This window comes from Fonsecaea nubica (assembly GCF_001646965.1).
Source record: "Fonsecaea nubica strain CBS 269.64 chromosome Unknown Scaff74, whole genome shotgun sequence".
Lineage (NCBI taxonomy): Eukaryota > Fungi > Ascomycota > Eurotiomycetes > Chaetothyriales > Herpotrichiellaceae > Fonsecaea > Fonsecaea nubica.
Window position 1 is genome coordinate 55713 of NW_019173747.1, and position 21178 is coordinate 76890.

Below are 21178 nucleotides of genomic sequence, written 5' to 3' on the forward strand. Positions count from 1 at the left end.
GCACTCGGCCAAGCAGAATGGGAAGCAAAATTACAACACATTCATGGCGGCAGGGTCTCACTCTGGAAGGTTCGGACGTCTGTCGAAGGTTCAGGAGATGGGGGCATCAAGCGCTACGAACAACCGATTCAGATACAAATCTACGGGGGGCAGGAGGGCCGGGTTTCCAAGAGGTGCAGCAGTCCAGGTTGGCATGTATTCAACGTGGTAGGGGGCATACCAGCCTTTGCAGAGTGCAATACATACTCCACCAAACTCTTTTCTCACGCTCCTCCACGCGGATTCCTGTACAAGTAAAGTGGACGAGAACTGTCTCTTCGTTCGCGAATTCTGATTGCCTTGTCTATACAGCACGAACCTCCCTCTCTACCGCATCGTACAAGTTCTTGAACGAGAGAGCCGGGGACATCAAGCTCAACGATCCTCCCACTCTCCATGACAGTGACGCGATTGCTCTGACAGTCAGGAAAGGCGTTGATGCAGAGAATCCGCAACCGTTAAAAGAGCAAGTACGCGCCATCTTCGTCATCTGCGGACTGATCGACCCTATTGGCCACTCGAAAAGAAGAACATTTCCCGTCTTCTTGGAATGGAGGAAGATCTGGTCACGCTGAGAAATCCTCTTCTCTATGCGGGAAACGATGTTGGGATTTTGATTAGTGTTGTAAATACCAGTCCGCTGGGTGTAGGTAAACATGGGGCAGCCAAGGCTTTTCCAAGGAGACTTTGCGAGCCACTTCATCATCTCCCAAACGAGCCACATGGCACCTGTGCAACTTGTATAATAGACCGTTTCCTAGTCTTCTTGGATTGTTATAATGTATTTCTAGGCTCGTCGATCCTGCTGACAACCCCGTCATCGCTCCTGTCACCCCCGTACCTGTTCCACGAACTACATGCACAGACTCGGCCGGTTCGATTCTCCCCCCGATGTCCTTCCAGGTGCCCCAGAATGTTCCTTCGTTCAGCAGCACTCAACGCACGCATGAAGACACATACTGGCGGCAGAAGCAAACCAGTAATGGCCATGCAAGAGGAGGACCCGCTAGTGGAATCACATCCAAGATTAACGACATCTTCGGCGAAGACAGGGGTCTGCCCATGTACAAAGATAAACCGCATTTCCCCTCAAGTCGTCGGAGCGGACGAGGTTTCTGTCGACCAAAAAGAGTGCTGGCATTGATTTGTTCCGCATCACTACTGTTTCTCTGGTGGGTGGGATGGTTACCATGGAGCTCCCACCAGTACTACGATCCAGCCGACCACCAACATTCTTTCTTCCACGCCGAAGACTGGTCAGAACAGAGGGAGGCCGTAAAAGAGGTATTCAAGACATCCTGGGAAGGGTATGAAAAATATGCTTGGGGCATGGATGAATACCACCCTCTCTCGAGAAAAGGGAAGAACATGGTTGAAGGTGGCATGGGATGGATCATTGTGGACGCATTGGATACGGCTATGATGATGAATTTGACCTCGCATGTCGCCAAAGCACGAGAATGGATATCTACGTCGCTTTCTTACACTGCCGATCACGAAGTCAACACCTTTGAGACAACTATCCGCATGCTCGGCGGTTTACTATCAGCATACTACCTATCAACGACTTTCCCACATCTTGCACCACAGCGGGACGACGACGTGAATCAACCTGGAGAGGACCTATACATCGAGAAAGCGACGGATCTTGCCGACCGTCTCCTTGGGGCCTACGATTCACCTTCAGGGATCCCATATGCGTCTGTGAACCTAAACACCAGCCGGGGGGTTGGTTCGCACGTGGATGGAGGGGCCTCCTCTACTGCGGAGGCAGCGACTCTACAACTAGAGATGAAATACCTTGCAAAAATAACGGGAGAGCCGATCTACTGGACGAAGGCCGAGCACGTTATTGAAGTCATCGAATCCCAAAAACGCGAAGATGGTCTCTTACCAATCTACATATACCCTGCCACGGGCGAATTCCGGGGCGTGAATATACGGCTGGGATCTCGCGGCGACAGCTATTACGAGTATTTGATTAAACAGTACCTTCAAACGGGTAGCGTGGAGGATGTATACTTGGATATGTGGGAAGAGGCACTCGAAGGCGTCAAGAAACACTTGATCACTTATTCCGAACACGCATCCTTGACCATCCTGGCCGAAAGGCAAAGTGGACTCAACGCCCCTCTGACAGCCAAGATGGATCATCTAGCATGTTTCATGCCTGGTACCATAGCCCTAGCAGTGACCGAAGGACAGACGGTTGAGCAAGCGAAGGCCAGACTGGGGAGCACGTGGACAAAGAAACATGACGAGAACCTTAAGCTCGCAGAGGAATTGATGAAGACGTGCTGGGGCATGTACAAGGTCACTCCGACTGGCCTCGCCCCCGAGATCTGCTATTTCCATACCGACAATCCCGCTCCGCAATGGCGCGGACATGTTGACTCAGCGTGGAGACCGCCACATGCTGCCGAGCTCTCCGACGATGCCGATGCCGACTGGCGTCATGACTACGATATTCACACAAACGATGTGCACAATCTTCAACGACCTGAGACAATCGAATCCCTCTTCTACATGTACCGCATTACCAAGGACAGGAAATACCGGCAGTGGGGGTGGGAAATGTTTGAAGCCTTCCGCGAGCACACCAAAGTCGTCGATGAATTGACAGGCCAGGTTTATGCCTACACCTCCCTGGACACTGTGATGGAAAACCCTGTCAAAGAGAGGAAACGGCGCGATAACATGGAAAGTTTCTGGTTGGCCGAGACCCTGAAATATTTCTATCTGCTCTTCTCGGATGACGATTTCTTTCCTCTCGAAAGCGTTGTTTTCAACACGGAAGCCCATCCATTCCCGAAATTTGACATATCAGGAAGCAAGGTCTTTACAACAGGCTGGCGCAGGACCAAAGGCTTGACTTCTGAGCGTAAGTCTGAGGGCAGTGTGGTCGAAGATGACTTTGAGCAGCTCAAAAATATACGTGTTGGAAGTGGTGTACGCTTTGACGACAATGGAAACAGCATCCCGGTTCCCGCGGAGGTTGGGGAGCAACAGGTCCCAGCTGCTGTTGGCGAAAATGAGCACGATTTTTCTCAAGGCCTGTCAGCCCGGGCGCTTTCAGATGGCACAGTCTTGGAAAACCAGTCGCCTGAAAACGGCGTGGATATCGCCAAACAGGAAAGTGATTAAGGTGAACTCTGGGGAGAGGAAAAGAGGAATCGATCATTGTATCTTTGAGCCAGAAGATCGGTAGCATCTCCTGCTTGATCAGGATACTTTCTGACCAGAGGCATTGGCTTGTCCGCATACATTGATACTCGAGAGCGCTGTACCAAAATCTGGCTGTGTCTGCATGGAAGCAAGGCTGCGCGTGCAATAGTGCTTTTGGACGATTGGGTCAGGATCGTCATGTCGGGTCTCAACAAACAGGAGCATTGCAGGTTGGTTTTCATTTTGGGACAAAAAGCGAGCCAAGGGATAGAAGGCGTTTGGAAAGAAGAATCCCGAACGAATCATGTTTTCTGGGCATTAGCGGAGATTTGAAGTAACCATTGTTCATGCTTTCTCTTGGTGTTTTGGTCGAGTGTTTGTGGATCGCCATGATTTCGCCATTCGCAAGTAAAGGCCATCGCGCCCGTTGTGGAGCCTTTGTCCACGATAGCATGCGTATGATTCAAGGACTCGACGGATGTTCTAACCCGGCACCAAGCATCCATCGAGTACCGTCCTTTTCATGCATCAGACACGGAGCGTTTGACCCTCTCAACTCCGTATTTTCAGGAAGCCTTTAGCCTGGCCTGGCTTACGCGGAGAGAAAAGGACCGCGTTCGCGACACACAAGGTCCATAAGTTCGTTCCACACCCTCGCCCTCCTCGCGTTGAGGTGGGGGTGGGTATCGTCAAAGTCGTATTTCGTCAAGAGGTGGTTTTCGTCATTCGTTTACTCCTGTGTGCAAGTCTGTCCTGCTTGGTTCCTTCGTTCGTTCGTTCTGTTCGATGACAGAGGTCCGTGGCCATAGTAGATGAGGGGGTGGTGATGGTGATGATGCTTTAAAACTTGGGCCCTCTCCTCCGGGCGGTATATTTCGAATCCGTCTTGACTACCTTGCCTTTATTCCTCATCTTCTCCTTCTTCTTCATCACCCACGCCTTACTGCCCTTGACGTCGTCCGGGGCCCCGCGCCGGCCTCCGCCACCCTTGTGCGCCGTGGACATCTTGGCTTCCCGGATGCGTCTACCGTCTTCGATGTCGACGTTATCCATGTTCCTGACGCGCTCGGTGATGTCGCCCCCGCCGACGCTGAGGACGAGATACGTCTTGACGTTCTTGGTGCCGCCGTCGTCCTCGAGAATGCCGGCGCCGAACCCGGCGCGCACGGCCGCCTGGGAGATCATGGTCCGCTGCGCGTCGTTCTTCGGGTAGAACTGCAGGACGGCGCGGCCGCCGCGGCGCAGCGACGCGTAGAGTCCGTCGAAGAACCGCCGCAGCCGGCCCTCGGGTGACACGCCGCTCGTCTCGGCATTACACAGCCACTGCACCGCGGAGATGCTGATGGCGGCGTCAAACGTGCCCGCGCGGAAGGGGACGCCCTGGCCCATGTCCGCCAGGAACAAATCCCCTTCCACATCCTCCCTCTGCAGCGCAATGTCCAGCATGCTGGGCGATATGTCCATGCCCACCCAAATGTGCCCTTCTTCTGACAGGATCTCGCCCGACAGGCCCGACCCGCAGCCGACGTCGAGGATGAACGAGGGGGAATCGAGGTCGAGGAGCTCCAGTGCGCGATGCGTCATGGAGGCCTGGATCGACTGGATGCGCGACGACGTCGTGTACTTGGCCGAGGCCGTGTCGTTGTAGTACAGGTCCGGCGGGAGGAGGTCTTCGGGGCGAGACATGATTGCGATACTTTTTTGGCGGTGACGCGGAGAAAGTGGGAATTTCTCGAGACTTTCCCTGTTCCCTCCCCGGGACGTTTTCTGTAAATCTTTTGTTTAAAGTGCCACAGGCACAAACGACGTGGTCGATCAAGGGTGATGCATACTGTGCAATGTAGGTTTGTCGTGGTTTGCGTGGGTAGGAGGGCGCACGAAAATTAAAATTTCTGGTGGAGAACTGTGCCAGTCAATTGTCCAAATCGACTCCGCAGCAAGTGGTGGATGGATGATGTGCGCGCAGTCTGGGATTATTTCTGTGGGGACTTTTTTTGGTCCTGGGGGAGGCTTCAGCCTCGTCAAGCGCAAACCCTCCCACAGCCTTGTTGCACACCGAGACAAACTTTCTTAGGTGCTCTCACAAACTGGTGACAGAGAGGCCTCGCGTGCTAGTCCACCTCTTCTAACGATGATATTCCACAATTATACGACGTAGAATTGTGTCTGTTCGTGCTAGGCGGGCAACACACCCAAACAGTGTTGTTTGACTATCCGCAACGTGCATAGCCGTCCATAGAGTGATGGTCGTCGCTTTGAGATATAACTCGGGCCGGATACAGAGTGTTACTTGCATATATTATCTCTCACTCCTCTGGCGTCGTCATCCTACACCTCCCAAAATCTAGGGTTTCTAGGCTGGAATGTCACTCTTTTTTCGATTTGCTCTCGGCGCTTGTACCGCGGTCATTCGGAGGTCTATCGAAGTACCGTGTCCGTGTATCTCAATAGCACCGGCAATCGGTATGATCACAGTACGACAGCGATTAAAAGGCATCAGTACCTCCTCCGGCACTTCAAGACATTTGGGGTTTGGCGCCTGATGGGGTCGACTTGAAAAGATCAAGAGCATTTCAGGAGAGAACCGACTTCAGCCGATCAGTTTCGTCCATTGTATGTACGTTACGTATGTTATGTACATAAATTGTCATTCTTTTCTTTTTCTTTTCTTCTATTGCTGCTGAACACAACTGACTGAATCTGGCGAAAATTTGCCCAAAATGCGCTGTTGCGCCCACTTTCCAAACTTTTCGCCCCCAGAAAAACTCCCCCAGTCGATAGGTAACACCAGGTGAGTATCAAAACGAGTGTGACTAGGCGGGAGAGATTTTCGATTCTACGCCGGCGAGCAAAGCCCACGATTCATACCGAGCCCCTTTGCGCAAGAAAGGGCGGGTAAAAAATTTTGCATGTATATATGTATAATCCAATCGTCGAGGCCGGAGACTTTGTGCATTTTAATCCTTGGTGTTGCGGTCCGAGTCGGCCACGACGGCGTCCACGACGTCCTTGTTGAGACCTTTCCAGTTCGCCTTGCCCCATAGGAACCAGAGAGCCAGAGCGACCAGCTGGACAAAGGCGTTGATCGGGAGGGCGTAGTTCATGTCGGAGCCGTTGATCGGGAGGAAGGACGGGAAGCACAGGAAGACCATGATGTAGGCTGAGTAGATGACCGCAAAGATGTTGATGTAAATGCCCCAGCGGCCCAGAGACCATCCAGGGGGCTCGACCCTCCCTCTGTACCGTGCCCAGATCATACAAGCAATGGCCATGAGGTATGATTGGTACAGGCCGAGAGTTGAGAGCGCCACGATGACGTTGAATGCGACGCTGCTGCCGACGTTGAGGAGCGCCAGCAACATGACGATGAAGACCGGTAGCCAGACCGAGCGGACGGGGATGCGGTGCTTCGGGTCGATGTACGAGAAGTAGGCGGGGAGTGCTCCATCTCGAGACCAGGCCCAAGTCAATCGAGATGCAGACGCAATGCTGCCGAGACAGCAGGCGAGAGTAACGATCATCGATAGGCCCACCATTGCCGAGCCCGCCCTTGTGGATTGAGTCGCATTGATACAGATGAGCAATAGGGGATATCCCGAGGAGAGCAGGTCGTTGACGTCTCCAGCACAGAACAGGAAGACAAGCACCATCCCGTATGCGAGCGCCCCGTTCATGACAATACTCCAGAACATGGCTCTCGGTACTGCGTGTCGCGCCTTTCGCACTTCTTCAGACATATGGACTGCTCCATCGAAACCTGTAGCCACTCAATCAGCTTCCGGAAACTGGCACATATCTCTCGGCGTGTGCTACATGTAACTTACCTACGAAACCCCAGGTGGCGGTAAGCATCCCAAGGTTGAATGAGATGTATTCGTTGTTCCACCCAGAAAGAGCCGACTTCTCCAAGAAGACAAAGTCTGCCGTGTGGCGGGGAGCGAGTGTGACCAACACCGACACGAAGACCACCCACATGATGATGTGCAGCAGACCGGAGAGCAACTCGATCCAGGGAATTGTCCAAAAAGCGTACTGATTCATCAATCCCTGGACAAGAAGCAGGGCGTAGATGATCAAGGTCACATGCCATCCGTGTGGAATGTAGGTTGGATAGTTGGCAATGACAAGTGCCTGAATCATGAGGGCAGCGATGTTGGCCACGCCGGCCAAAAGTGAGATCCACGAGAACCAGGTGATCCAGCCTTGCATCCAGGTGATGAATCGTCTGTGAGATGGAGGCGCGAGGTAGTGAGTCCAATGGTACTGCGCGCCTGCGATTGGCTGTACCGAAGCCATCTCAGCCATGGATGCGACCTGGCACAGCACACCTGAGATGACAACGAAATAGCCAAAGGAGACGGAACGAGGACCGCCATTCCAGAAGAAGTATGCAATGTTTCTATCTGCGATCAGCTTGTATCCAGACAGTGAAGAGGAAGATGTCAATCATACGACGCAATGGCCTCCCAGGACGACATATAACTGAGGGCGAAGAAGAAAATCTGAGCGAAGCTGAAAATTCTCTGCGAATGGTCTTAGCCTTGTGCAGTCAAGTCCTTGTGAGTGAAGGAAACCTACTCGGACTCTCGTCGACGTGTTTCTAGTCCCGTCAGTCCTTTGGCCGCGATACTGCGTTGAAAACTCTCTCTTCTCATCTTCAATGTTGACTTGAGGCCCTTTGACCGGGCTCATCTCGTGGGACTCCATCTTGGATGCAGATAGTTACCGAAATGTCCTAGAAGAAAAGAGGAAGAAGCAGTTGAAGAAGGAAGAGAGGTAGAGAAATGGAAGGAGTGACAGATTCAATGGCCTGCAGGATATGGCTTGCCGATGGTCCCCTGAAAAACGTGGACAGTTTGCCGAGATTGGGCCTAAGCCACGCAACAGCGAACAAGCGTGTAGCTTGTAGAGAGGTGAGACGTTTGAATGGACCAAAGTACGCAGTAGGCTGATAAGGGGGAGGTGGAATTCAAAAGCCATCGGCCGGTTCATACCTCGTGTTGACAACGAAAGCTCGCTTGGAGGAGGGGATGGATTGTCTGGGGAGATCCCACCAATTGGACTGAGAGTGTCTCGAGGCAGAACAGACGGCGACTTGAACTATAGAGAATCCCTGGCTGCAGGTGGCACAAGCAGGGTGCCGTTGAGGAGCACGACTGCATGATTGTCTGGATGGATCGGGTTGCTTCGCTGTAGAGGGTGCAGGTGGGTACGACTTTTCCCCACCCCATATCCCGAGTACAGACTCCAGATGCGTGCTCAGAGGTATCTTTTCTGCGCCTCCGGGTTTCACCACCACAGTAGACCCTGTCGACGGGGGACTGGCCACTGCCGGAAACGCGAAAAATACAACATACTCGAAGGGGAAGTTGACATGCATGGTCCGAGCATGGGTTGGCGAATTGTATGGCCAGCGCAAGAGGACTACTCGGTAGACAAGCATGATAAGGATCACTGACAGGAAAGTCTGCGTCCAGACGTCGTTTGGCGACTCTCGGCAAGAATGTCAGTGGTTTGATGGCTCCCAATTAGGTGCATAAGCCGGGATAGATACAGACAAGGTCGAGACACAGACAAACTAGGGGCGGGGAACCAAAGGATCGAGCAGGGGGCGGGCCGCGGTAGTTTAAAGAGTGGAAACGGATTCTTGTTCCCCGGCTGTGTCGATCAGCCAGTTCATACCGTATTAGGACTAGGGCTTTCTGCTGCCAAGAACCACCAGTTTTGCAACCCCTCAGGCTCTTATCCAGTTCAAGCTTGGGATTGGCTGCCTGTCCATCAATTTCAGGTCATGGCACCGCTATCTTTGTGTTGCAACTCATGTCAAACTACTCGGTACTTGTAAATCTTTGTTCTCGGCTCTCGGGGTCCCTAAAAGTCATGGAGATGGCACTTGGCATCTGGGATACCACCTAGTGAGAGCCCCCAATATGCCGCAAGCCTTCTTCGTATTGCGATCCTGCGGCTTACTGCAAGCCTCCCTCTTTCGACCGCGCTATCATTGACCAGGGTAGCGAGCGTCCAGGGTCGGTCGTCCTTGGGGTTTTCCCATCGGTCAAGACAGTGTCAAGCGGCCCGCTTTGTCCCGCTAGCCTCATGCCATCACTGCGAAATACAACTCTGCTTTCATTGAAATCTCCTAGAGATTCTGGGCAGCATGCCTGAACTAGGTAGAAGCGTTGGCTGCATGTGGGCCTTGCATGTTTGACCCTCAAATCACAGAAAGTCACAGTTGTTATCTGCCTGTCCTTGCCTCGAGCGATGGGATCGCCACCGTTGTGGTGAGCTGATGGGCAAAGCTGTGTGATGAGTCTGGTTGTGAACTTGGTCATTCGTTGCCTCGCAAGCCTTTTCCAGCTCAAATAGCCCCTGAACCGCAATGGTTTTCCGTGCTTGATCTAAATGATCAGCAATTTCTCGCCAGTCGTCTCGGAGGATTGGCGCAAGCGAGCCTGGCAAGCAATGGAGACAGCTTGCAGACCAGTCCAGAGCCCCCGCTCATGGGTGAAGTGCCTTGTTGATGCTGAGAGGCTGAAGTGGCTGGATCACCAGAGTGGGAAGTCAACAGTATTACGACCCATGATAACGTTGTGACTATCGCCCTGTCACAACTTTGACATGGACGAGAAAACCCTTCGTCACCGTTGGCAGTTCATGGAATTCGCCGCGAGCAATGCGAGTGAACATGTCTAGAGTCCAGAACATACCCTTACATAGAGCCTTGCTGTGCAGAGCCCGTTTGAGCCATTCGCTTCAAAGTCGGTCAGAAGGGTCGGGGGATCTTTCTGGCCTGGTCACCTAGTCCGGGAAATGAATCAATGGTGGCGGCCCCCGGCGAACGGCCCATGCTCGTCGCATTGTTTTCCCTTTCCCTTGTGCATTAGCAGCGCTGTTCCTGACACCTGCCAGGGTCGTGGATTGGCCAGTTCTTTTTCCTTCACGTGTTTGCTGTACGGAGTAGGCTTGGGCAACGGGGGCCATCGGCTAGGGCGTCTTTGAGGCATTGACTGCTCCGTATACCGTGCATTTCGTTTCCAAGATCCCAAGTAACAGCGACGCCCAGCTTGGCCGGCAGAGATATACCATATCCTCGCCTCCCCCTTGGGGTCGTCCACTCCTCTGCTACCAGGACTTTCGAAGGAGAGTGTATCTAGTCTATTCACGCAGGACGGTCACTCTCATCATGTCTGGTAGCGATACTGGTCAAGGTGGTATCTATGAACCCCTCCTCCCTCCATTACAAGACATCACCCCAAAGGATCGTGGTCCAATCGCCCTGGCCACGGCAGTGACCCTGCTCGTCATTTCTTCGTTGACTGTGGGCGTCAAACTATGGACGAGATATGCCACGACTCGAAACTTTGGTGCGAATGACATTGCAATGTTTGCGGCTATTGTACGAACATGTTCCTTGGAACGTGCTGGGACAGTCTGCTAATTCGTCTTTGCTGCAGACATTGGCATACGGCCAAACTATTTCCCTCTCCCTTGCCGCTCAGAAGGGGTTGGGTCGACACCAGACTGCGATTCAGGAACCGGATCTCATTGAGTTTAGCAAAGTAAGCACTCCTGTGGCTGCGAATCGTGGTGTTAGAAAGTGGCTGACGTGCCATCAGTTGTTTTTTGCTTCCAACATTCTTCTCATCCTGGCGTTGGCCTGTGCCAAAGCAGCGGTGACTCTGCTTATCATTGCCATCAAGCCGCTACGAGCCATCATGTTTGCCTGTTATGGGATGCTCGGCTGCATTGCACTCTGGGGAGTAGTCAGCGTCTTCGTCGTTGCCTTTCAATGCTCACCAAACCGTTGGTCACTCGGCCCCAGCTCAGGCCCCGACGCACAGACTTGCATCGATCAATATGCGATGCAGGTGGCAGTGCGAGCCGTGGATATCGCAATCGACGTAGGAATCGTGCTCCTACCAGCACTGATGATGCGATCGGTACAAGTTCCGAATGCTAAGCGGTGGATGGTGGTCACACTGTTCGCTATCAGACTGGCGTAAGTTGTCCCAGATCTTCTCTCAATGAACAGCTGACTGAAGACCTTACAGGACACCCGTATTCACAGCAGTCTCGATTGTCGCATACGACGACTTCTATCACTCTGTTCCCCAAGATCGCTCCTGGCACGCCGTCACACCCTCCGTTTGGACGTCCTGTGCCTTGAACCTGTCAATTGTCACGGCCTGCATTCCCTCAATCAAGCGCTTCCTGGCCGACTGGGCCGCGGGTCTCAGTGCCATAACCATATCTGAGCCCTTCGAACTGGAGCATTCCGCTGGCAAGACCGGTGCCGGGCTCACATACGCCGCGGGCAGCGGCATGGGAAGCAAGATCGCCACAAGATTGGGATTTGCGACCACCAGCAAGGCCGAAATCACGTCTACGGTGCGCAGCCGTAGCGACAATGACGACGACGACACGATTTTGAACACATCGAGAAATCGCTCGCGGGGCGCCAACGGGCGACAGCCAGACAATACATCCGAGAGCGTCAAAGGTCTCACGGACGGTGTGATCATGCACTCGATCGATTACCGTGTCGAGTACGAAGACCCGACGATCGATCATCGCGACTGGAGCAGTCGTAGCAGTGGCGGTCGCTGAAGTGCTCCGTGCGAGACCAACGAAGATCGCGGACATGTCATTGACGGAAAGAGAAGGAATAGGATATATATATATACATGTACAACACGATATGATGTTCTGGGAGGCAAGGGTATATTGTCAGCGCAAAGAAGCGACTCTGGTTGTGTACATCAAGTCTACTCGTTAAAAGTCCAACATGGTACACAGTTGGACCGGGAATGTGGCTGGTCAAAAAGCGTGTGCATCAAGGGTCGTTTGGCCATGTCAACACTTTATACAAATACCATTTCTGATCCCGTTGATTGTTCATATTGGACGTGATAACTGAGTGGATAAGTTGTCGATGAAATAAACCTCATACTCCGGTAGTTCCCCGTACTGGTACATTCTGATATGTAAAAGAATCCACCGGCGAGCGATTCGCGGGCGGTGGCCCCTGCTGTGCCGCTCGTGCCAGCCGATTGTGGCCGCCTTGCCGCTTAGCAAACATGCCAAGAACCCCTTTTGAGGCTGAATCGACGTCACTCTGTGCAGGCTTTTTGTCTCGTGTTTGTCAAAGTGTCATTTTTACCCCCCTCGCGTCGGTTGGTCTGTGTATTGACTGAACAGCTTGGTCTCAACGCGACTCCCGAATTCCTCTCTTCCTCCGCCTTCCCCTTCGATGGCCTTTCCCATCTTACCGTCTACCTCTCTGATTCCGGCTATCGTCGTTGCAGACTCTTAATCTTCCGGCCACATCGACTCGGCCTACTTGCGCACACAAACGAATCATGTGGATTCTCCCCATCGTGGGGTACACCGGCCTCATACTCGGCTTCGGATTCCTTACTCTCTCCATCGCTTCGGGCCTCTATTACCTCTCTGAGCTGGTCGAAGAGCACACGGTCCTCAGTGCAAAACTTCTCAAGCGCCTGATTTACGCCGTCGTCACCGCACAGTTGCTCCTCTGGCTCGTTGATGGATTCCCCTGGTACTTGACCTTGTTGGGTGTGGCCAGTCACGGCGTCTACGCGACGAACTTGCGGCATTTCCCTATTGTGAAACTGTCAGATCCTTTTTTCCTCTCGAGTTGTGCCTTGGTCATCCTCAATCACTGGTTATGGTTCAGGCACTTCAGCGATGTAACTACAAGAGGAGGCCCATATCGGGGTGCACCACCGAGCAGCAGGCGGGACTGGTATTCAGCACCTCCAGTATATGATCAACCCACCTTTACCGAGATTGCGTCGTACTTTGGACTGTGCGTTTGGCTCGTCCCATTCGCACTGTTTGTCAGCCTCAGTGCCGGAGAGAATGTCTTGCCGAGTATGGGCTCCGAGTATGCCACGGGCGAAAGAGAAGGTGTTGGCTTCAAGAAGGGTCATAGAAGGAAGAACACCGGAATGGCCAAGGCGGCTGTTCATGCCACGAGAGATTGGGTTACAGAGACGGGTGCGGTGATGGGATTCTGGCACGCTGACAATATTCGGCCTGTATAAGGATAAGAGCCGGATCAAACCATTGGCTCGCTCGACGTTGATCGATATTTTGGCACATGTGGACGCATCACCTCAACTTCGGGAACGAACGCATCCTACATATATGTCGTGCCATCAAACTCTGGGCAGAAGATGAGCTGCAGGAGTATAGCTATCCGTTTACTGGAGTCTACATTGCCGACTATACTAGCCGACAGAGCCTCCTGCCAGAGCCGCGTGGGGAACATTCTAGCCAACGAAGAGCAGGAGTGGCAAGGACATTCAACGCAGACGGAAAGAGTCACGAATTGTGATCATTGCGCATTGATGACAAGCCATGCCAATGCTGGAACTTTGGTGGAACTTTGGTGCAACTTTGGTCGGGACAAACTGCGACTCATCTGAGCCTAAATGCTCCTTGACCGAAGATGCGCAGATCCACCCGGTCCCTACATTTTCGTGGCTTTGCGATGTTCCACGCTCTGCTCTACCTTGTCCATATGGATCCTGGGACATTTTGCGCACGAATATTCGTTACTTGAAAATCTGCCCTGTGGCGACCTGACTTGTCAGATCGAGAAACCGGACCCACCACCGCCAGTTGAGTCCAAGTCGAGGTCGAGGTCGAGGCCTCTGTGTCGGCAGATATGCTCTTCCGCCGCGCTGATCAGCGCGAAGGAGCAGAGTTGGAGTTCCACCACATGATGTCCAAGCCATTTACTTTCCCTGGCATCCTAGCCACATGTAAGGTAAACGCGGAATTTCTATCACTAGGTATTATGTAGAACTCGGACGATCACCACGAACATGATAATGACAATGACAATGTCTGATGCCAATGATATAATATTGATGACAATACCAATGCCAGTGACCATGATGATGAAACCGTCCAGGAGCAGGACCAGGACCAGGACCAGGACGCAGAGTTGAGTCGAGTTGAGCCCAGACGTCCTTTTTCCCAGGTATCGGGTCTCAGCGGATCCTTGATAGATCGGTTGATAGATCGATTGATAGATATATCCAAAATACGTGCGCACATACATACATACATACATACATACATTCATAGATGTATGAGAGACCAGATATTCACGACGCGATCAAAGCAAATCGTAAAATTTGGTACGGTCCTGCAACGCTCGCCTTCCATACCGTCAAGTCGAGTGTACTGTACGTACACACATATAAGCGAGGGAGGAAAATTCCGCCGCTAACCCAGCTGCTCGGTCAGTCAGTCAGTTAGTCAGTCAATCTCTCTCAAGCTCCTCCAACACCACTGACATCAGGCCAGAACCGCCGCTCGACGTCCAAGACATGCTTCCACACTGCGCGGTACACGTCCAGCTTGCGGTTGACGGCGTCCTCGCGCTCGGCCAGGAGGTCGGTCAGCTCGGCGATCTCGGCGACAAAGACCTCAAAGTCGCTGCTCGTCCAATTGGGGATGAAGGCGTCTCGGAGGGCGCCACCGTCCAGGTCGCTCGAGTGGCGAGGAGGTTCGTTGTGATTTTCTGTGTTGGGGGCAGTGATGCTGTCATTCTCGTTGTTCTTGGGACCGTTTTCGTTCACGTCCCTGCCAGTGGTCTCGCTGTCGTTGATCAGCGTGTTGACCTCACTCCCTTCCAACTCTGACATGACACCCTCCGACTTTGTCGTCTCCTTTTCGTTCCGACCCACCTCGGCGGTGGGCTTCTCCCAGAAAGACCTGGCGTAGTTCCATGCGCTCAAATACACAGTCTCGGTCGCCCACAGCACAACCATACCCTCGAGCAGGCTCATACTGGGATCGGTCCAGAATGCTCGAAACAGGTCGATGTATTGCTTTGTGGCCTGCTCAGCGGTAAACATGCCATCGGCGCGTGTGGGCGCGTCCAACTCCAGCCCATACTTGGCAGCGGTGTCAGCGAAGAATCTCAACTCGGCGTGGATGTTCTGCAAGGCGCCACTCAGGCAGTTGACGATGCGCCAGCGCAATGACGTCGATTTATCCGCGACGTTTGCGTAGGGTAAGTCGACGCGGGCGATGAGAGAGCCGATGAAGCCGATGTAGGCTTGGGCGTAGAGCCGGTCTTGGGAGAGCCATCGTGATAATACGTGTTTGGGTAGTTTACCCTGTCCTGCCAGACGAAGGAAGGGGTGTTCTGTCGCGTGCGCGAACTGTTGCGGCGCGGAAGTAAGCAGGATGTTTGTTAGCGATGGCGGTGGACCTGTGCTTATTGGGGGTGACGAGATGTATGGTTGGTTCTGGGCTTGTTGGTGAGAAGGTAGATTGTGGACGTGGCTGCTTGGGTAAAAGTACGTGGTTGTATCGCTGTAGGCGTGAGGGTTTGGTTGTTGGATGTTGTAGCTTTGAGGATTGGCCTGGCTACCCTGGCTCATGACTCCAGTCGTACCAGAAGAGACGGACATCTGGTCGCTCATGACCGATTGACGATGAATGTAGGGCCCAGGAGGGCCCTGGTGAGGGTAATAATGGGGCGAGTTGTTCCACATGGTCGGCGACTGGCTGAAGAGAAGCTGGTCTGCAAGACTGGAATGAGGCACCAAGGCTCCTGGATCCAATCTCTACGCTCCTGACCAAGATGAATCTGCGCAACAGTTGTCCCGAATCTTTCGACCGCGACGCAGAGGCCCAAAAAGTCCTATCCAAAGCCAAAAGCGTCGTCGTCCCAAGGTTTACTACCAATGTCTCTTTCTTTCGGTGAAGCTTCAACGCATCTGGACAGCTCTTGAGGAACGCGCGGTCAGCGGCGGCAAGTGGAGCTTGGCCGAGATGCGGGAGTCAGCAAACCAAGAAGTCGAGCAGGGAGGCAGACCAGCGGATTGGTGTCGCCCGCTCGTGCCACTTCAAAAAGGTCCAGGAATACGGTACGTGTCGAGCCGGTGTCGAGGTAATGCAGGTGGAGGAAGTGGCAAAAAGCACTCCTAGCCTCGCAGAAACCCTGACAACTCTAGAATGAGGAGCCGGTCGAGGTGTAACGGGAATCAACCTCCCACGGCAATGGATATGAAAGTATCTAGTTCGCTAGAACGCCCGTATCCGTCGGCTATCGGGTCTTCAGCTCGCCTCGTGTCGACGACACCCGATAATGTTGTACCCTCGTATCCCAGCTCTTTCGAGGGGCCCGCGAAATTGCAGACCAAAAGCCACGAAATACGGCGTCCCTTTGGCGCAGAAGCGGCAACCAAGGGGGGAAGACAAAATGGCGATCAATTGCGGTCCACGACAATTACGTACAGAGACTCGGTTGCTGAAACGTCCTGGTCTTTGTCCTTTGTCCGCCTCTTTCTCAAGACACTGTCTGCCTCTTATCCTCAAAAGATGTACCAGGCTGGGTCGGGTCGCGGGGGGGATGAGATGTAGTTCTGTCGCGGTGGGGGCAGAGCTGCAAGTGAGCTTGACGAGCGTCCTTTCTCTGGTTGCGATTCGCTCTTCGGTCCCCCGTAGAAACCCAGAAAAGCACAAATTCGGACAATCGGGTAAGAAATCAGGATCCCGCCATTGAAAGGTCCAAACCCAAGTTTTCCGTGGAGTAAGTTCGGCGAGAGTCATTCTTGGGTATCGTTGACAGTTCGGAAAAGAGGTTGCCGAGTTTTTCGAGGTAAAGAGGGTTTATCGACACCAGGGCGACATTGTCAATATACACTCTTGTACCTTTGACTGATTGACCTCGTTCCTTTTGTCTTCTGAGAGCCGACCATTGATCATTTAATCAGTAGCGCATAATCCATCCTGAAAACCGAAGTGGACACAAATCACCCCATATCGACCCCTCCAAAAAAATGCCTCGAGTCTTCCTGATCACCGGCACGTCAACTGGCTTCGGTCATGACTACGCCCAAGAAGTCCTGGATCGCGGTGACATTGTGGTCGCGACAGCCCGCGATCCGACCAAGCTCTCCTTCGCAAACACGACCCCCGACACATACCTGGCGCTGCGCCTCGATGTCACGGACAAAGCGTCAATCAAGCAAGCCTTCTCCGATGCGCTGAAGAAATTCGGCCGCGTCGACGTCGTGGTCAACAACGCCGGGTACGGTCTCGCGGGCTGTTTCGAGGAGTGCACCGAGGAGCAAATCCGGCAGCAGATGGATATCAACTTCTTCGGCCTCCTGGACGTCACCCGCGAGGCGCTGGAGACCATGAGGGACAAGCAAAAACCTCAGGGCGGCTTGATCCAGCAGATCACCAGCGTTGGCGGACAGCGAGGAGTGCCGTTCTTCAGCATCTACTGTGCAAGCAAGTGGGCTGTCGAGGGCTTTACGGAAGCTCTTAGCCATGAGGTGAAGCCCGAGTGGGGGATCAAGTTCACACTGATCGAGCCGGGTGGCTTCAGGTATGTTTGGGCTCTCTCTGCCCCTGCTCGTCATGGTGCGATGGTGGGTGGTTTGTGACAGATAAATGAGTTATCGCCACCACAAACGCACTGACCAGCGAAGCTCTCGTTCATTTCATGCTTGCCTCTACTAACATTTCTCCAGAACAGACTGGGCTGGTCGCTCGATGACGTTCGCAAAACGCCACCCTGCGTATGACCGTATGTCTCTTCTCATCTTGTCCCTCCTCCCCCTTAGCTCGCCCCGTCACCTGTCGCTAACAGATATTTCAGACCTTGACGCCGAGAAGCACATGACAGCCCGCCATGGCAAACAGGCAGGGGACCCTAAAAAGGGCGCAAAAGCCATGTACGAGCTGGCTGTCATGCCCAACCCGCCATTGCGGGTCGCCGTGGGCACCGACGCCTACAAGGCGGTCATGAACAAGTTGGAGCAGTACGAACAGAACTACACAAAGTATGCCGAACTCAGCAACTCGACAGATGTGGACGGTTATGTGCCACCACAATGACCGGCGAGTTCTTCACGGTAAGACACACGGGATTCCCTTGTTTTTAAGACATACGGTAGACTCGATAGAATGCATGAATACTTGATACAGCTGATAAAGGGCCAGTAGAAGGGGTTGGCAGTGCATATTCCATCAGGATCCCGTTTGATCATGAACATGATGATTCCCGAGACAACCTTGTTTTGATCCCAATAGTTGTGTCCACGGTGCTCAGGACGGTGTGTCCTCTTCTGGTGTGACTGCCCATATATGACAATCAAAGCACCCAGACCTGGTGAGGTCTTTTGGCCTTTCTTCAAGTGAAAATATGGGGAAAATTCTGTAATGTACATATACACATTGGTGTGAAATAAGTGAAACAACACAATCATCTGGCCCATTAGTCAATGAACTCATTTCCGATCCCATACCTTGTCGGCTTTTGTCCTCGCCCAACATTCCCCCCATGCCACGAGCACTGAGATCATCATGGCGCTGTCGCGTTGCAGTTTCCTGTGTCGAAAGGCCTGGTCCAACCTGCCGTCTTGCCTTAACACCCAAGATCGTGTACATACACAGAGAACGCCCGGTCTTTGAACTCTGCAATGTCCCATTGAATAAAGCAAATCAAAAAGAAAAGAGACAGAAAAAGATGCAACATGAGGGGTATCTGTAACAAGGCCGAGCAAAATGCTAGAATCGGATAAAAACCCCGGCAGCATACGTCTGTCAATGCTTTTGACTGTGCCATGTTTTCACTTTTCGTACTCGAGCTGCTCATCGAGCTCGAACAATATCTGTAACGTCGTATTCACTTTTCCCTTCCTTTTGGTCGGCGAGCAAAATCGTTGTTGCTTAAGAGTGCTCTTCATTATACTGAAAGACGTTTCAAACCCGCTGTTGCTGTTGTTGCTGCGTAGCGCTAGCCAATTGATGTTTCAATGAATTAATCTCCTCTTGCATATTGTTGATCCGTTGCTCCAGGCTAGTCACATACGCCCATAGGCGCTCCTCTTGCGCGAACATGACTTTGGATGCTTCTCCACTGCCATGGCCGGAATAGCCATGACTCGACAGACTATTGCTGTGAGACGACAAGGGACCACTTCCGCTCATGTGAGTCGGTGGCCCGCTAGGCTGCGTAGGGGGATGGGCCGGCCCGCTTTGGCTGGGTAGAGTGTATCTTGCATCCGGCGGGTTAAGTACATGAGGAGGTGGTAGCTGTGGACCACCCGCAGGCACACCGAGAGAGGAACCTGAACCGCCTCCGGATCGTGTGTGCGATTGTGGATAAAAGGTCGTGCTTGGGGAACGGTTCCTGCCAACGCTGCCTTCGCCTCCGGTGCCTTGACCGCCCCTATGTGTTTGACCAGGAGAAAGAGGTTTGGGGCTCTCTGTCATTGGGTTCTGCGGATAAACAGTACCTGGAGCTGAAGGCCGTGAGCTGGAGGATGACCCGGTCATGGGTGGGAATGGCATTGGTGCGGCCGACGGTACGGCAGCACTGCTGGGGCCTGCATTCTGTTGGCTGAACCCGGTCCTAGGAGGAAACTGTCCACTGGCGATCCCTCCAGGGGGGCGGCCCTGTATCGGGGGATATGTGCTCGGAATTCGAGAAGTGTGGGCCGGGTCGTCTAACGTGTCATCCCCTGAAGGTGCTTGTCGACGGATACCCGGCCGTTTGTCATTGCCCTCTTCATCCTCTAGAGGTTCAGGTTCGCCATAAACCACTCCCTCCATTGACTCATCCACGTCCACTTCTTCTTCCCCGCCAAAACTGCCCATGCTGGATCTCCGGCCGGCGCAACCCCCCGGCCCTTTGTTATGGCGCGCTAATGCATCCCCCCGAGCAAACTTCCGGCCACATTTAGGGCATATATGAGGCCTTTCGCCGGTATGAAGCTTGGTGTGCCGCTTGAGGTCATGAAGACGGCGAAACCGCGATGAACAGGTCGAGCAGACGTAGGGTTTTTCTTGGCTATGCGTTAACAGATGGCTCTTCAGATTGTGATGACGAGTAAACTCGGTGGCGCAATAGGGGCATCTATGTTTCTTGCTGGAAGGAGATTTTGTACCTTGGCGTGTACCGGAATGAGGCAAGCTCATCCCTCGTCTAGCAGCGTTTTCTGCTACTTGCGGCTGTAGGAAGGGGGTTGGATATGAGAGCGCCCCTGTCTTTGCGACATCGCTGGGAGAAGTCGAGCCTGCATCTGCATTCACCACCTGGCGGAGTGTTTCTTCAAGCGCGAGTGGGCTTCCCACGGTGGTGGTCATACCCGAGACCCCCGGCATGCCTTCTAGCGTGCCCAACGTCCCGCCGCTCGACATGCTCGTGGGACTGGTCAGCGCTGCATGGTTATCGCCACCAAAAGAGCCTTCCGGAGCAGAAGCGGGCAGTTGCTGAATGTTTTCTGCGACTACAGCCAGTGGTTCACTGAGGGTAGTGGTGGGATCTGAAGGGATTTCTGGTGCTGCCTCGGGAGCTTTGCTCGTCGCAGTCTGGTCTGAGCCCATGAGCGCACTTCGGGCTTGGTGGAACGGATTTGGACTTGTTCCAGATGTCGGCGGAGGTGTAGATTGAGGTGCCTTCTGTCGTTCCTCGGCGAAAGCGGCAGCGGCAGTCATGAAAGGTCCGTCGAGTCTCGGTCTCTTCCCGGGCCTCGACGACTCTTCAAAGTCGTCGCGCGAGCTAGCCCGGGCTTTGGAAGGAGGTAGCCCTGAGCTGGGAGGTTTAGCGAATATAGGAGAGGTCGGAGCAGAATCCACTGGGGATAATTTAGGCTCTGGGCTGGAATCAGCCATCAAAGAGATCTGAAGTCGCAAAGGTGACTGTAACCTACGTGGAACGTCAGCGCCCAAGTTCTTCAGTCCAATGCTGTATGCATGCCACATCGCTTTTTGTATTCAATAGAGCTGGATAGGCGTCAAGGGTAGCACCAGGAGAGAAAGCAAGGAGGGTTGCGACACGATTACAGAGGCTTGAGGACGGCGTACCTTTTGTAGGGCGCATAGGGTGGACAGTGCTGGGGCTTTCCTAAGCTGAAAAAAGTGGGCTGAGTACGAGGCACCTCTCAGCCTCACCGCGGAGCAGGATGTTTTA

The 21178-nt window shown here is 53.3% G+C and overlaps 8 protein-coding genes across 8 annotated transcripts; 4 read left to right on the forward strand and 4 right to left on the reverse strand.

Moving 5' to 3' along the window:
- Positions 1-930: 930 nt before the first annotated feature.
- Positions 931-3183, forward strand: AYO20_08820 (hypothetical protein; the record flags this gene model as incomplete). Its single annotated transcript, XM_022647095.1, has 1 exon — positions 931-3183. One exon carries the CDS (start codon positions 931-933, stop codon positions 3181-3183), a length of 2253 nt encoding a protein of 750 aa, XP_022496920.1.
- Positions 3184-4044: 861 nt separating this feature from the next.
- Positions 4045-4890, reverse strand: AYO20_08821 (hypothetical protein; the record flags this gene model as incomplete). The annotated part of the gene is made up of 1 exon (XM_022647096.1): positions 4045-4890. One exon carries the CDS (start codon positions 4888-4890, stop codon positions 4045-4047), a length of 846 nt encoding a protein of 281 aa, XP_022496921.1.
- Positions 4891-6161: 1271 nt separating this feature from the next.
- On the reverse strand, positions 6162-7911 carry AYO20_08822 (hypothetical protein; the record flags this gene model as incomplete). The annotated part of the gene is made up of 4 exons (XM_022647097.1): positions 6162-6961; positions 7029-7603; positions 7657-7727; positions 7783-7911. The coding sequence occupies 4 exons, from the start codon at positions 7909-7911 to the stop codon at positions 6162-6164; spliced, it is 1575 nt and encodes a 524-aa protein (XP_022496922.1).
- Positions 7912-10387: 2476 nt separating this feature from the next.
- On the forward strand, positions 10388-11811 carry AYO20_08823 (hypothetical protein; the record flags this gene model as incomplete). Its single annotated transcript, XM_022647098.1, has 4 exons — positions 10388-10600; positions 10659-10763; positions 10821-11203; positions 11256-11811. The coding sequence occupies 4 exons, from the start codon at positions 10388-10390 to the stop codon at positions 11809-11811; spliced, it is 1257 nt and encodes a 418-aa protein (XP_022496923.1).
- A 752-nt stretch (positions 11812-12563) lies between these two features.
- On the forward strand, positions 12564-13271 carry AYO20_08824 (hypothetical protein; the record flags this gene model as incomplete). Its single annotated transcript, XM_022647099.1, has 1 exon — positions 12564-13271. The coding sequence occupies one exon, from the start codon at positions 12564-12566 to the stop codon at positions 13269-13271; it is 708 nt and encodes a 235-aa protein (XP_022496924.1).
- Positions 13272-14510: 1239 nt separating this feature from the next.
- On the reverse strand, positions 14511-15743 carry AYO20_08825 (hypothetical protein; the record flags this gene model as incomplete). Its single annotated transcript, XM_022647100.1, has 1 exon — positions 14511-15743. The coding sequence occupies one exon, from the start codon at positions 15741-15743 to the stop codon at positions 14511-14513; it is 1233 nt and encodes a 410-aa protein (XP_022496925.1).
- A 1290-nt stretch (positions 15744-17033) lies between these two features.
- Positions 17034-18099, forward strand: AYO20_08826 (hypothetical protein; the record flags this gene model as incomplete). Its single annotated transcript, XM_022647101.1, has 3 exons — positions 17034-17587; positions 17733-17788; positions 17861-18099. The coding sequence occupies 3 exons, from the start codon at positions 17034-17036 to the stop codon at positions 18097-18099; spliced, it is 849 nt and encodes a 282-aa protein (XP_022496926.1).
- An 867-nt stretch (positions 18100-18966) lies between these two features.
- AYO20_08827 (hypothetical protein) lies at positions 18967-20880 on the reverse strand (the record flags this gene model as incomplete). The annotated part of the gene is made up of 1 exon (XM_022647102.1): positions 18967-20880. The coding sequence occupies one exon, from the start codon at positions 20878-20880 to the stop codon at positions 18967-18969; it is 1914 nt and encodes a 637-aa protein (XP_022496927.1).
- Positions 20881-21178: the final 298 nt, after the last annotated feature.